Genomic DNA, 13,527 nt, shown 5'->3' on the forward strand with positions numbered 1-13,527 from the left:
CTCCCCCTTTTAAACGAACGCGCTTTCCCCTTCAAAACGGTTAAATTTTCGGTCAGATTAATGGATCATGGGTGACAAAAATACCAAATGCAGAGACAAAATAATAGAGGTTCAAAAAATAAAATAAATAGAACAAAATTCATAATATTAAGGAGGGACTGGGCTAGTCCCCTAAAACCTTTTACCCAAAATTTAAAATATCAACAATTCAAATCTTTGTTCATACTGATATTTTTCACTCGGATTAGCTCAGATCAGAAATCGGAATTGACGGAATTGGCGAATTGATATGTAAGGCAACTTGATTATTTTGCACAAGTTGTTTCGTTAAATAGCTCAGAAACCAACAGACACGCAACTACATATTTATCTATTCTAATGAGTGAAGTAAAATATATATAAGAGATAATGAGAGCCTATAATGCAAATTTTATAAGATATAGTGAGAAAATGATAAAGTGACAATTAAAATCTGACAAAACGAGTGGGGGGCGGAAAGTCAAACAAACAAGGCTATTGGCAATGGGTTAGCTGTGACCATCTCCAAAATTTTTGGATTCTTATTATTACGATCGATTGTGATTATTACGATTATATTTCACTATCGACTTAGCGGATCCAATTGAAATCTCTATCAACGGCCAAACCTCGCAAAATGGCAAAGTTTCAAAGTGATCATAAGATTGTAGGAAGTTTGTCAGACTAACGAACGAAGTGGAACTAAGAAAAACTTTTTAAAAAGTATTACATCATCATCATATCATATCCGAGATAACGCTCGCCATATTATAATAGTCGTTTCGATTCGACATACATGCATATGTTCGTCACAGCTAAACCACTGCCAAAACGTACATATATACGAATATAACAACAACAAAAAAAACTTCTATATATACTGTTCGATACCAAAGTTTCCTCTAGGAAAATAAACAGCGCTAAATATTTGAGAATTAATGGCCATCTATTGAAAAATTATTTATAATTAATTAATTTTTCTATCGCTGTTTTATATTGTTTATATGTATGTAGGTAGATTTTACCATTTTTTTCTTCATATTTAACAATTAAATATAAATATTAGATTAAATATATTTAAAAGGTATATTTAAAGGAAAAAATTCGACCGCGTGTGGATCGAACGGTGACACGACAACTCGTTCACAGATTTTCCATAAACCGAGGACGCGCTCCAGGCATTACGTATACGGCCAGGCATTACGTATACCTTCTGTTATCGGTGAACAGACGGTCTGTGAAAGAGATGGCCGCATACGTATTGGCTAGATCGTCGCGTCAGTAAACGAGATCTTAGTAAACAGACGGCCTGAGAAAGAGATGGCCGTATACGTAATGCCTGGAGCGTGTCCTCGGTTTACGGAAAATCTGTGAACGAGTTGTCAGGTAACCGGATCGAACATATGTATGACCGACGACAGATTTCTTTTATTATTATTTAATAACTTAATATGCCAGCATCCATGCGATGATATTTTATCGGGTGCAACACTAGTAGTATATAATTAAAAAAAAAACTGTGTGTAAAAAATCACTCATAGTTTTTTGCCAAATTTATACATGTTTATTTTTTAATCGAGGTCTGAACCCGGGACCTCGAAATCGGTAGCAAATTCGAATGCTAATGTAGTTACATAGATGAGATGGACTTACCGTTTTTGCCATTGGGGCTGTAGGGGTCATAGCTGCCCGAGGACATGGGCGAGGAGTATCCGTTGGAGTGATGGGTGTAGGTGTGAGTGGGCGGCCCTGGCGAGGGCGTGAGGGGCGCCGTGGAGGGCGCCGGAGACGCCGTGAGCCAGTCATCAGTGCGGGGCCTCTTGGCAGCGGTGGGGGCGGCAGTGTAGGGGGGCGCAGGCGCTGGGGCGGCGGCCGGTGGCAGTGCTGCTGAGGGCGCGTGCCCGTTGGCAGCCGCCGCCCCCGAAGTGGACGCGGCCAGCTCCGGCTCTGTCTTGACCGCGCCCATCAGCAGCTCTGTGGGGCCCGGCCGGTACACCAGCTCGTGCTTCAGGTCCATGGGGCGGGCAAGCGGGTTACCGCCGCCGCATCACGCCGCCCGCACCCCGCCAACTGAAACAAACACCATCACATTTTAAATCTACTCAAAAAAACAAAAATCAAAAAAATCCGCACTCTCCTCCGTTAGATTGGTCACAAAACGTAAGCGTACTGCAAAACACGAGCGAGGCTTAGGGCGGTTTCAGACTAGCGTTTTATACGCGCGTATAATCTCGTTTTTTGAAGTGCACGTAGGCGCGTATAGGCGCGTCGTTTTCCATACGCGCAACTCGTACGAGCGTAGATGCGCTTATAAGCTCGTATTATCCATGTTGATACTAAATCACCACTACCGGTTGTAGCGAACACGCTGGAATAAGCCCGTGTACGCGAGTCCGGTTTTTTGAAGCGCGTAATGTAGCGCGCGTGTAAGCGCGTATGCCGAAACGACGGTATACGCGCAGAAAAATACGCTAGTCTGAAACCGCCCTTAGGGCGAAAACACACAGCGATGAACGGCACATCGTGGGCATGGCTCCCCGGTAAAAGTCGGAATTATCGACAGGGCGGACCCTCTAGGCTCGGAAGTGCGGCTCGGTCGACCCGCATAAAATCTTCCTGTCATTGGTTGCTCTTTTTGAGTACTTTAGTATTGCCGTGCCCTGAATTAACTCGACTTTTACCTGATGAAATACTCCGACATATACTGCCTGGTTCGCATATAATTTCGGACGGTTGGGCAGCGTACGGAAATATTCCACATATTGCGAATGGAATATACACGCATTCGTTTGTGGTTCAATACAAATTCATCTAAATATGAATCAAAACGGGCACGCGTTGTGTCAAATTGACGCCTCATCTTTCTTTTCACACGCATCCACATATTTTCCAGATTTTGCGTTTGTATTTCACTATCATTTGGATCCACGAAATTATAACCACTTTAACCGGAATTCATTTCCGTACGCTGCCCAGCCGTCCAAAAAAATATATACGAACCAGGCAGTATTTGTCGGAGTATTTCACTATGTCACTATTATTTGAATATGATTTCAAAAATTTATTACCAATAACATACATATATGTCTCGCATTTTTTATATAAGTAGTTTTACAAAGAGAAAAAAAAAGAGTTTTATAATTTAATGAAAAATTTCAATTTTACATTTTCGTAATAATAATTACGATTTTTTACACACTATATACATAGTTTGAATAGTGGATTCTTTTATGGTGTTTTTTTTAATGAAATTCTATGATTAAAATGTCTTCATTATAAATTAAATTAAAATTCAAAAAGCCGTCGCCTTACTTATAATATTATATTATACTGAAGAATGTAAAACACGAAGTTATACAAACTTTTCAGGCAAATTGAAAAATTAACTCCTTCGAGTCAATGTCTCCTTTCTGCTTTACACCCAAAGTGCTTGCCTATCTCGTCTATATTGCTTCCGTTCGTATTTATCACGTAAATAAATAATAATGAGGGTTCAAACAAATAGGACATTACTTCGGAGCAAGTTTTCGTCAGTAATAATAACGCTTAGCAAAGTGCTTGAAGCTTATCGAACCAATAAATTAACGTTCCACAATCTGAATTTCAAATTAGACGAGAAGCGTACTTATTAAGATCCTTGCGGAACTCCGGAAGAGGGTGCCATTATTTCAATTAATAAAACGAGTCGACACAACAATTCCATTTACGAGTCGGCGGCCATAAACCGCGATGCACTTTTACAGGTGCAATAATGCAATCAAAATAAAACCACGACTGTGACCAGATAAAGCTAAATCCCAGCAACAAGTACCCGCGGGATCGGGTACTTGGCCAGCTTCCTTTGTCTCTGGAGTCGTAAAGTTGAATTAGACTCGAAGAACATAGCCAATTGTTAGACCGAAACGAGCCAACCCTAAGCTAACTAACTGTAAGTCCAGTCTCGGAATTGACCGGTTTGGTTGAATGTTATTATATTATAAAACGATCATATATGTATGTATGTACGTCCTGATAATATTACAAAATGGCATACTTTGGTTTTATCTCTTAATAAAATAATTGACTGAAAGATAAGACGATGCAAAAACACTTAAGTATGGAATGCTGTGTTGTGATATGAAACATGATTTCAAGAGAAAATATCTCAAGGAGAAAACGTCTAGTTGAAACATAAAAGTTTTTAGATTGGTAAAAAAGAAAACTCTTTGTAATTGAGATGGTCCAAGACAGATTCTCTCGGAGAATGATCGTTGCAATGCTATAGCCTCGACCCTATTACAAGTCCACTTCCATTTTTCCCACAAAATGTTGTGTGAAAATCCATTAACTAAGATATTTTATGACATTGAGTTATGAATGCTAAGTGCAATTTTTCATTATCTACATATTATATATTCCGATTATCTATACATATTCTATTCAAATTCTATCGAAAGATTAATGTTAAAAAATGACAAAATTGATATTTCATTGTAAAAAAATTGTAAGCGATTTGATAATATAATATATGTACATACATATTTATATATGTACAAATATAAACATTCATACTATATAATACTTAATAATAAAAAAAATGGCTGATACTTTTTTCCCAGACAAAGTACTTTTTATAATTGTCAAAATCTTAAAACATAATTCTCTGAAAACAATGGTTCATTTGGTTAATGGATTTTCATTATTTGTCTAAAAATTTAATACATATTACTTATACATTATTCTAAAATATTATTAGGAAGAATTACTAAGTTTTGTCAATATTCTTCTGACAATATCATCAAAAGTATTTGAAAAAAAGCATTTAAAAATTAATGTTTATAAACATTTCCTTGATTAATCTCCAGTTTTTGACCAAGGACGACAAATTTGGTATTAGACAGCTGGTATTAGAAAGGAGTTTAAGAACCCAAAAAAAAGTACCACCCCCCCCCTATACAAACTTTTACCCGCCCAAAGATTAGTCATACTCTCCAATACTGCAAGGTAACAGCCTGACACGGAAAAGACTACTTCTATTCAAACTATACAGCAGCGCACAGGTTTTAGACAGGTTTTAGCCGAGTGTAAGGCAAAATCGGCTTACATATACACGACAGAGCGCGACGATACGGCACAATATTACTTGCGGTCGTATCAATATTGTCACAATATGTCGTTTCCGAAAATATTCAAAGGCGCATGCGCACTTTCGCTGGTACGCGTGCACTCACTACTATGACGTAAATATTTCCACAGTGGCCAAAGAAAACGGTTTTGATTGATACGTTACGGTGACATGTACTGCTGTATAGTATGAATAGATTTTGTCGGCTACTGCTGTTAAGTCTACGATAAGTACATATCACGAAACATATGAATGTGTTCATCTACATATTATGTACCAAAGTATACTTTTCGTACTGCTGTTTACGTGCAGTTGCCGGCCGGTGCTTCTGCCAGTATGAATAGACATACTGCCAGTATGAATACGTAGTTTATCCATCTTCCTTAATCAGATAATCAGTTGAAGCAATCGTTTGTCATATACAATATACATATATGCTTTGATGAATAGAAAAAAGAAAAAAAATGATAAAATAGGGCACTCATAATATTGATGTGTCCTCTTTTCAATATATGTACATACGTGTTTCAATTGATCGACGAGGCTTTATAAAGATATTGTAGCTTACACAAGATTTATTTGGAAGCGACATATGATACAATTCAATTTAGCAGTATTTTGTTGTATATATAAATAAAGTCACTTAGGAATTGATGTCATGTTTACGCGTACGTACACATTGAGAATCTCTGTCTGGCAGAAGCCAAATTTGTCAAAAGCGAGATAGAGATTTACAGGTTTTGCACTCAACTAAATTATCTCGGAAGAATGTATAGAAAAACACGAGAATATGAAATATTTACGTGCGCCGTGTACATATGTACCATCTCTCGGTTTAAAATGTTTTAAAATAATACAGACGATGCGAAAATTGACACATAGTCGTGACTGTTCGACCTCACAACACATGAAAATCGGAAAATTCGGATCAAGGCGAAATTCACAAGGACATCTGTGCATAAAGAAATACATATATACGTGTCCGAATAAGACGTTACACAACTTTTCATATGCAAATCTTATGACGAAAGACTGAATCAGTTCGTACACGTGGAAAAATCACCTTCAAACTGAATCTACCGGAAACTGGAGCACACATGATATTTTGTCCATTAAGCAGTGGTTTTCAAACTTCCTTATGAAGTCTGCAGATCGGTGAAATATGAGAAATATTTTATGAACCAATCCTAATCAGAAATTTACATAGTTTTTTTGTGCATTGATTTTGATTATATCATTAGTATTTATTTTTAAATATAAAGATATTCGAAAATGCGACCTACAAATCGATACATCTGCAGCTGGGAAATGGCTAAATTACGGTGACATCAGATGACAAATTCGATCAAGTTTTAAATGCGCATAAATTTCCATCTTCCATGATGGAAATATTAATCCAGAGACTACGTTTATGAAAATCTCCATTTTCGAAGTACCTAATAAAGTAAAAATGATTAAAGTTTTGAGCTGACGACCTTATACTACGTTGACTTATTATATTTAACACGACTTTCCTGCAAAATTGGAAACATTTCTTAGAGAACAAAGGTGATTGTTCACAATTTGGAAAAATTAAGTGTAGTTTTGTGATTTTCAATATTCTAAAAGAACATACATGTACTAGAAACGTTTCAAAATAATGTCACAAATTGCTGGCAATAAATTGAGCAAAAATAACAAAAACAAACTACATAAAATCCAATGCACTCAAAGAAGTATGGAACGCTGTATGCTCGGCATAACGAGGAAAGACAGGAAGCGGAATATGACAAGGATAGTGGATATAGTGGATAGAGTGAAGAGATTGAAATGGCAATGGGCGGGCAACGTGGCTAGAAGAATGGACGAAAGGTGAACAAAAGAAGTACTAGAATGGTACTCGAGAGAATTAAAAATGGTAAAAGAAAGACCACAGGAAAGATGGGTAGATAAAATCAGGAAAATGTGTAGGGTGAGATGGATGAGAGTTGCACAAAACAGAACCGAATGGAAGCGTATTGGATAGGCCTTCATCCAGCAGTGGATGATGAGTGGCTGTAAATGATGATGAATTTAAAATATTAAAAATAATAAAACGTAAAATAGACAATGATCAATCGATCAGAAGATGGATTAGAATTGAGCTAAGATGTAATGTAAACATTCTGGTATTCAGCATTGCACTGTATGGAATGGAAATACATATCAAAAAGAAAAGTGTGTTTATCTTTAATGTTCTTTAAAATGTTCTAAAGACACGATACCTTCTTGTTTTGCACGTGGATATCTGAAAGACCCAGAACTGGTGCGAAGTTTCCTCACAGCGGGCGGTTGAAAGCCACTGATTTTTTTAGATGATCGCGTCACGTCGAAGAGTTGCAAAGCGAAACACCGATTTGGTATCGCACTGGAGTCGTAAACGTAGTACGCCAGCTGAGAACTAAAACGAGAGTGGAGAATTAGCATGTGCAACTCTGACGAGATTCCACACACGACTGACATTACCACCCCCGCGTAAGGTTCCCACAGGAGGAGAGTTCCGAAGGACGACTGGAAATGGAGTAGTCGAGTTGTAGCCGCGGGGGCTAAGGTGGTTAATTAGCGTTGTGGGGGTGTGCAGAGCTATTCAATAAGCCAAGTGGAAGATGCTGGAGCGAGGGAAAACCTTGGCTGCCGATCATAATGGTCAGACGTAAAAGCCACACATTAACATCGCTCGACCAATGGAAAATGCTATTTTGCACTCGCGCATTCGCTCTCTGTGGACTTGCTAAGAATGGTCGTTACTATAACAATTTTACTCGATTAGCAAAAGAGTGTAATTTCTTGTTTTTTTTTGCAAATCAATGTGGCTATTGTCTTAGAAACTTAGACAATAGACTATCTCACCAATGAAACGCTTTAACTTTTATAAGACTTATAGATATAATATGGGTTTCCTACAAATCGCTGCAAATGACGCGGATGCTCATTTCGATTTCGGTATTTGATGTCTCGACGAAATTCGTGACTGTTTGAATTTAAGCATGTACGAAAGACGATATATTCATTGGGTTGCGCAGATGACATTTCGATGTGCATTGATGATTGGCAATTATTAAAATTGAGTTGGATCTTTCTGGCAAGTTTAAAAAGGCAATAATCGAGACAAAAGTATCAAGATCACAAGACGAGTAGAGCGGTATATTGGGAATCTGACATAGAGTTCGCATAAGCGCGAGCAGTAGTCGCGGCAAAATATATGCGTGCGAAAGAGACATCCATACGTTCGACATCGATACAAGTTCGAGTGAACATGCGGTAAAACAGTCGCGAATTTCGTCGAGACGAAAAATACCGAAATCAAAATGAGGATGCAGCCGCGTGTTTTGCAGCGCTTTGTAGCGGAGCGATATAATATGTACATGTAATTTTTTTATATTCTCGAATAGTCAAATGTTTCATTTACGAAGGCCTACCCCCACTCCGCGGTAAAGATGCGCAAACTAATATCGTGTACTGGACGATGCTTTGCGCATCTTTTCTAAAGAGTTGGGACAGGCCTTCCTAAACGTAGTTTTATTTAGCTCTTTATAACTTATTTATAATTCATTAAATCACTATACAACCCTATTTGGGTGGTCGGGATCCATGGCTTGAAAGCCGGGGATGAAACAATCGGATGATGTAATATTGTATTATGATATATTTGAGAAGCATAGAACTAAAAACGTCTACGTACAATGTTTCTATTTTAAAATTTTAAACCTTATTCTAACAAGAGAATCAAATTGAATCACTTGTAAATTTAAAAAAAAGTTGATTTGGTAGATGATTATTTGTGTATGCGAAATATCCAGAATTGAATAAAGTTATGCATAGATATACATATAAATAAACCAATTTTCTTAGAAAATGGAATTGTTCCACTTTAAATATGAAGCACTCAAATAATAATATTCCCGTTTCATATACTCATATTTAATATTAAAGGGCAAAATATTGAGCATACGTATAATATATGTAATATAACGGTCTGCAATGGAACTGAAAATGTCCTTTTTCTGTTTGCGCTTTGTTCGCCCGAGTACTCCTTTGTTCTTCGTCCCCTTCACGGTTCATTAATCACAATGAATCCATAAAATATCGAATGCACATTGGAATCCAAAAAATAATAAATATAATACAGACATCTTTATCGACGCGAATAACATTTTGCAGCGGACTAATAGAGCGCACTGTGCGAGCGGCTCGCTCTCCATACAAATCCGCGTTCTTTCTCTTCCGAAAGTTTCAAATTAAAATTTATGAAGGTTTCTATTATCAGTTTATTTTTTCGTTTTACGAGGCAATTACCCGCCTGCGTAATATAATATTCTGAATAATAACAGTAAATTAATTAAACGCGACTGTAACTGTATATGTGTGCGATTTTAGATACGTATATATACATATGTAGGAGGATAATTATTGCGTGAGCTATGGGGGGTTTTATTATGGATAGTACATAATTGCGAAAAAAAAATTGATGGTTTCGGTAGAATTTTCAGGCTAAATGAAATTTATACTGTTGCTTTCAAACTGGGCAACTCTGCGGGGTGTTCGCGAGGATATCAATTTTCAATTTCGAAAGCAAATTATCCAGGTATTTAATATGTATGTATGTAAAATATTTCATTACAAAAGTTGTACCTTTGACGACATGTTAATTGCGATCGAAAATAGGAATCTGATAGAACATAGTATAACTGAGTTATTAAGAGACTCGACGGACTGATAAAATTTCCTCGTAATTAATTATTATTAATCATAATATCTATTAGTTAAAATGTATTTATTTTCAAACAAATATATATGTATGTATATACCAAGAAGGCTTTAAGGTTAAACCCCAATACGCCTTCCTGGCCAATTACAAACATCAATATACAATTTTTAGAATAATTTTAACAAAGCATCATACAGTCATGTATAGATAAATTTTTGATAAACTTACATTTTTCGGAACATTATTTTATATAAATCATCAAATATCGAAATGCCAAAAAACTCGAAATTCGCCAGACATTTATGGACAAATTTGCAGCAATCTTATACGACTCGGTTAAATGCAAGATGCTGAAAACTCGAAAATTGCGAGAAATGGGTGAAGGTTGCCAATTTGTTGGAAGGATTTCAATGAAAATCAGATAAATTGGCAAACTTTGGTAGGAAACGATCGAACCACTATGTTCGAAAGCATATATGTATACTAATCACTTGTCCATGCTGCTGGTTAATTTTGGTATTTAACAAAAATTTCGTGGCTATTTCTTAGTAACTATCGAGATCTTGTTACAGCTGTGTTCGTATTAAATTCAACCTTTACACGCTATAAGGATTATTAAAGGCTACTATGATCGAAACAAAACACACAGTACGCGGTTTTTATGTCATGAAAGTGTGTTTTTCATCAAAATTTATGCAAGTAAAAAAGGCTTGTATCTGCTTCTGTTATTATTATTTACTTATATATATCCAATATATGTACATTTATGCGAATGCAGAGAAAATCAGAAAAATTGGCAAACTCTGATATGAAACCTGGCGTCACAAACCAAGGTCTGGTTAACAGCTACTAGTGAGAATCGAACTGCTCGAAAGCATAATATGCTAACCACTAGTCCACGCTGCTCGTTAAATGGCAATAAACTCGACAATTGGCACTGTAAATTTAATCCGACATTAAGATGCTATCGTTCAAAAGTGGCACCACATTCACAGCAGTAAACATAATAATAGAAGTGGCTTTAGACGTCATGTTGTTGTCAAGTGAGGAATGTCCACAGACCTTTTCAAATAATTTTGGCGTCAGTCGTATTTGATGCTTGGTGCTTGACGTATGTCCGATAAAAACTTATCTGTTTTTTTATATTACTCGCAAGATGGGCAAGTGCATCGTTTAAAATTGCACGATGCATTCAAAAACAAACAATAAACAACATGGGATACAGTTTTATAAGTATGTAAAATGATCATTTAACTAACATATTATTCAATTAAAATCGCAGTTTGACAGTTTTTAAAAGTGTGATGACGATCATCCGCATTCTACATAAAATTTCAGGGGTGGCACCAAAGAAATGTAAAAATTATTTTTAAATGAATGTAAAAACATTTCTCTTTGTGGCGCCGAATACTCAATCATATTATTTAAGTTTAATTAATATAAACACCGTTCATTTTATATTATACTTATTTTTGTTGAAACTATGTATATTTGTACATTGCACGTTAATTTAAGAGTTCCCAAGGACAGATAAATACAAAAAAAAAGTGGATAAAAATAATCCGCCAACTGAAAAAAGAAACGGATTTGCCACCAACGCCCAACATCACCATATACTCAAATTGTAAATAAATCTATATCAAAATAAAACTTTAATTTCTGTAGTGAATATGTGATGACTCTGGTTATGGCGTAGTTATGGAGACGTACAGCGTATTATTGATACGATTTATTATTGATACATTTCTCTATATGCATGTGTTTAAAATTTAGCTAAACTGTGTGTAAAAACACTGTAAGGGATTTAGCGGTCTCACCTTCTAGAAAATTGGAAAATGCTTCTTCTAAAATGTGATTTATGATCCACAAAGCAAGCAAGCACACATGAAAATCTGAAGTAATATTATCATCACGCGGTAAATACCCAGAATGTATTATGTGATTATCCGAAACGTATCATGTCTGATAATGTAACACGAGCCACAAGACGTTATATCGCGTTACATAAATCTCGGTGTGAAATGAAAACACGGATGATAAATAATATATAGGACACGTTGAGCTTCGGCGACGAGTTTCGTTTTGAATAGAGAGAAAGAGAGAGAACGTAGTAGAGCTAATATTAAATCTCGGTATTAAGGAGCGCCACATGGACCTCGTCAAAAGACTCCAGGGCAAGACATTTCCATTCTAAAAGGGGACATGCCACCACCGTAATGAGAAAAGCTGGATGATCTCGTAAAAGTCGGAATAATTACAAGTCGTTCCAGTGATGTTCGCGTCCTTGGCGAAAAAGCAAAACGCCACATCCGCGGACCGGAGTTGCGATCGAAAAAACACTACCAAGAAAACCTTCTTTTGATCGACGAAACGTGAAAATCTCATCCGGTGTCATAATTGGTTCATTTCCAGTTCCCGGAAAAGCCCTACCTTATAATATACGTGCACGTGTGGGAAATTTGTCGCTTTCGCGAGAAAGAACATCCGGGAAATTCAACCGATCGGGAAACATCAAACAAATCGAGCTACATATTTTATTTCATTTATTTTTATTTTTACATAGATAGGAAGGCTCGACAGGAAGACCCCAATGCGCCGCGCCTTCCTTGACAATTAATTACAAACAATGCAGCATTTTATTATTACATAAATCACTGTATTTCCAGAAAACATCTATGGATTTAGATTTTGTACATAATTTTTACAAATTATACACACAATAAATACAGAAGATTTGTGACAACAGGAAAGATTATTTTTTGCCAATTTTGAGGAACCGTTTCAACAATGATCGGATAAAATTGGCAAATTCTGATAAGAAATGATCGATTTGGAGTCACAAATAGCCTCAAATCTAACCAGCATTATGGCGGATCGAACCCACTAATCACTTGGTGCTAAACATACACGCTACCATTAAGCCATACTGCTGGCATATATTGGCTGGAAACCTATGTATGTATGGAAAAAAAATTTTGTATCGATCAATTATTAAATTTTAGAAAATCGAAAAAGACAATATGTCGTAATTAACATGCGGCTATTGATTTATTTTATAATAAAAGCAGAAATACACACACAAACATAAATTTAACAAGTATGTATAAAAACGTGATCAGAAATCGAAACAAAATGTAATGTGTATATAAATCGAAATTTCTCATGAACACGATACTTTTTCTATTGATGTAATGCTTTAGATATATGTATGTATGTATATTGTTTGTATTTTTCCACTAACATACATGCTCCTTTTAAAAAGTCATTGCATGCCACTGATCTGTAGATATTTACATATATTTATATAATAATAGCATATATTTACATATATATGAATGTAAATCTCAATACATAAAGATTGTTTACGACGATATCTGAGTATTGCATTTTTCTCCTACATATTTTGTATGCAGATCGTAACTTGTAATGCATTTTAACAATCACGACTGTTCCTAGTGCATTTCTTACACATTTTAGATTATTTTCTATACACATTTTAACAGCATGAATTATTTACCCTCCCTTACCGAAGTGGGGTATGCAAGTGCCCCAATTTTTACGTTTTTCGTAATAACTATATGGTTTTCAAAGATATACACCCTATATTTCTTGTATTCCTAGAATGAACTACAAGAAATTTATTTTAATCGATTTCGTATGATTTAGAAAAGGGTACTTC

General features: G+C 36.0%; 1 protein-coding gene across 1 annotated transcript in view; it reads right to left on the reverse strand.

Annotated features, from left to right (window-relative positions):
- Window positions 1-1,565: 1,565 nt before the first annotated feature.
- The window catches only part of LOC143921505 (uncharacterized), a 233,634-nt gene continuing 221,672 nt past the window's right edge, over window positions 1,566-13,527 (reverse strand). The window contains exon 4 of the mRNA XM_077444834.1: window positions 1,566-2,088. Within this exon, the coding sequence (XP_077300960.1) occupies window positions 1,649-2,035 (387 nt within the window). The 5' untranslated portion in view covers window positions 2,036-2,088 and the 3' untranslated portion in view covers window positions 1,566-1,648. The remainder of the gene's footprint in view (window positions 2,089-13,527) is intronic.

Source organism: Arctopsyche grandis, chromosome 13 (assembly GCF_051622035.1).
Source record: "Arctopsyche grandis isolate Sample6627 chromosome 13, ASM5162203v2, whole genome shotgun sequence".
Classification (NCBI taxonomy): Eukaryota; Metazoa; Arthropoda; class Insecta; order Trichoptera; family Hydropsychidae; genus Arctopsyche; species Arctopsyche grandis.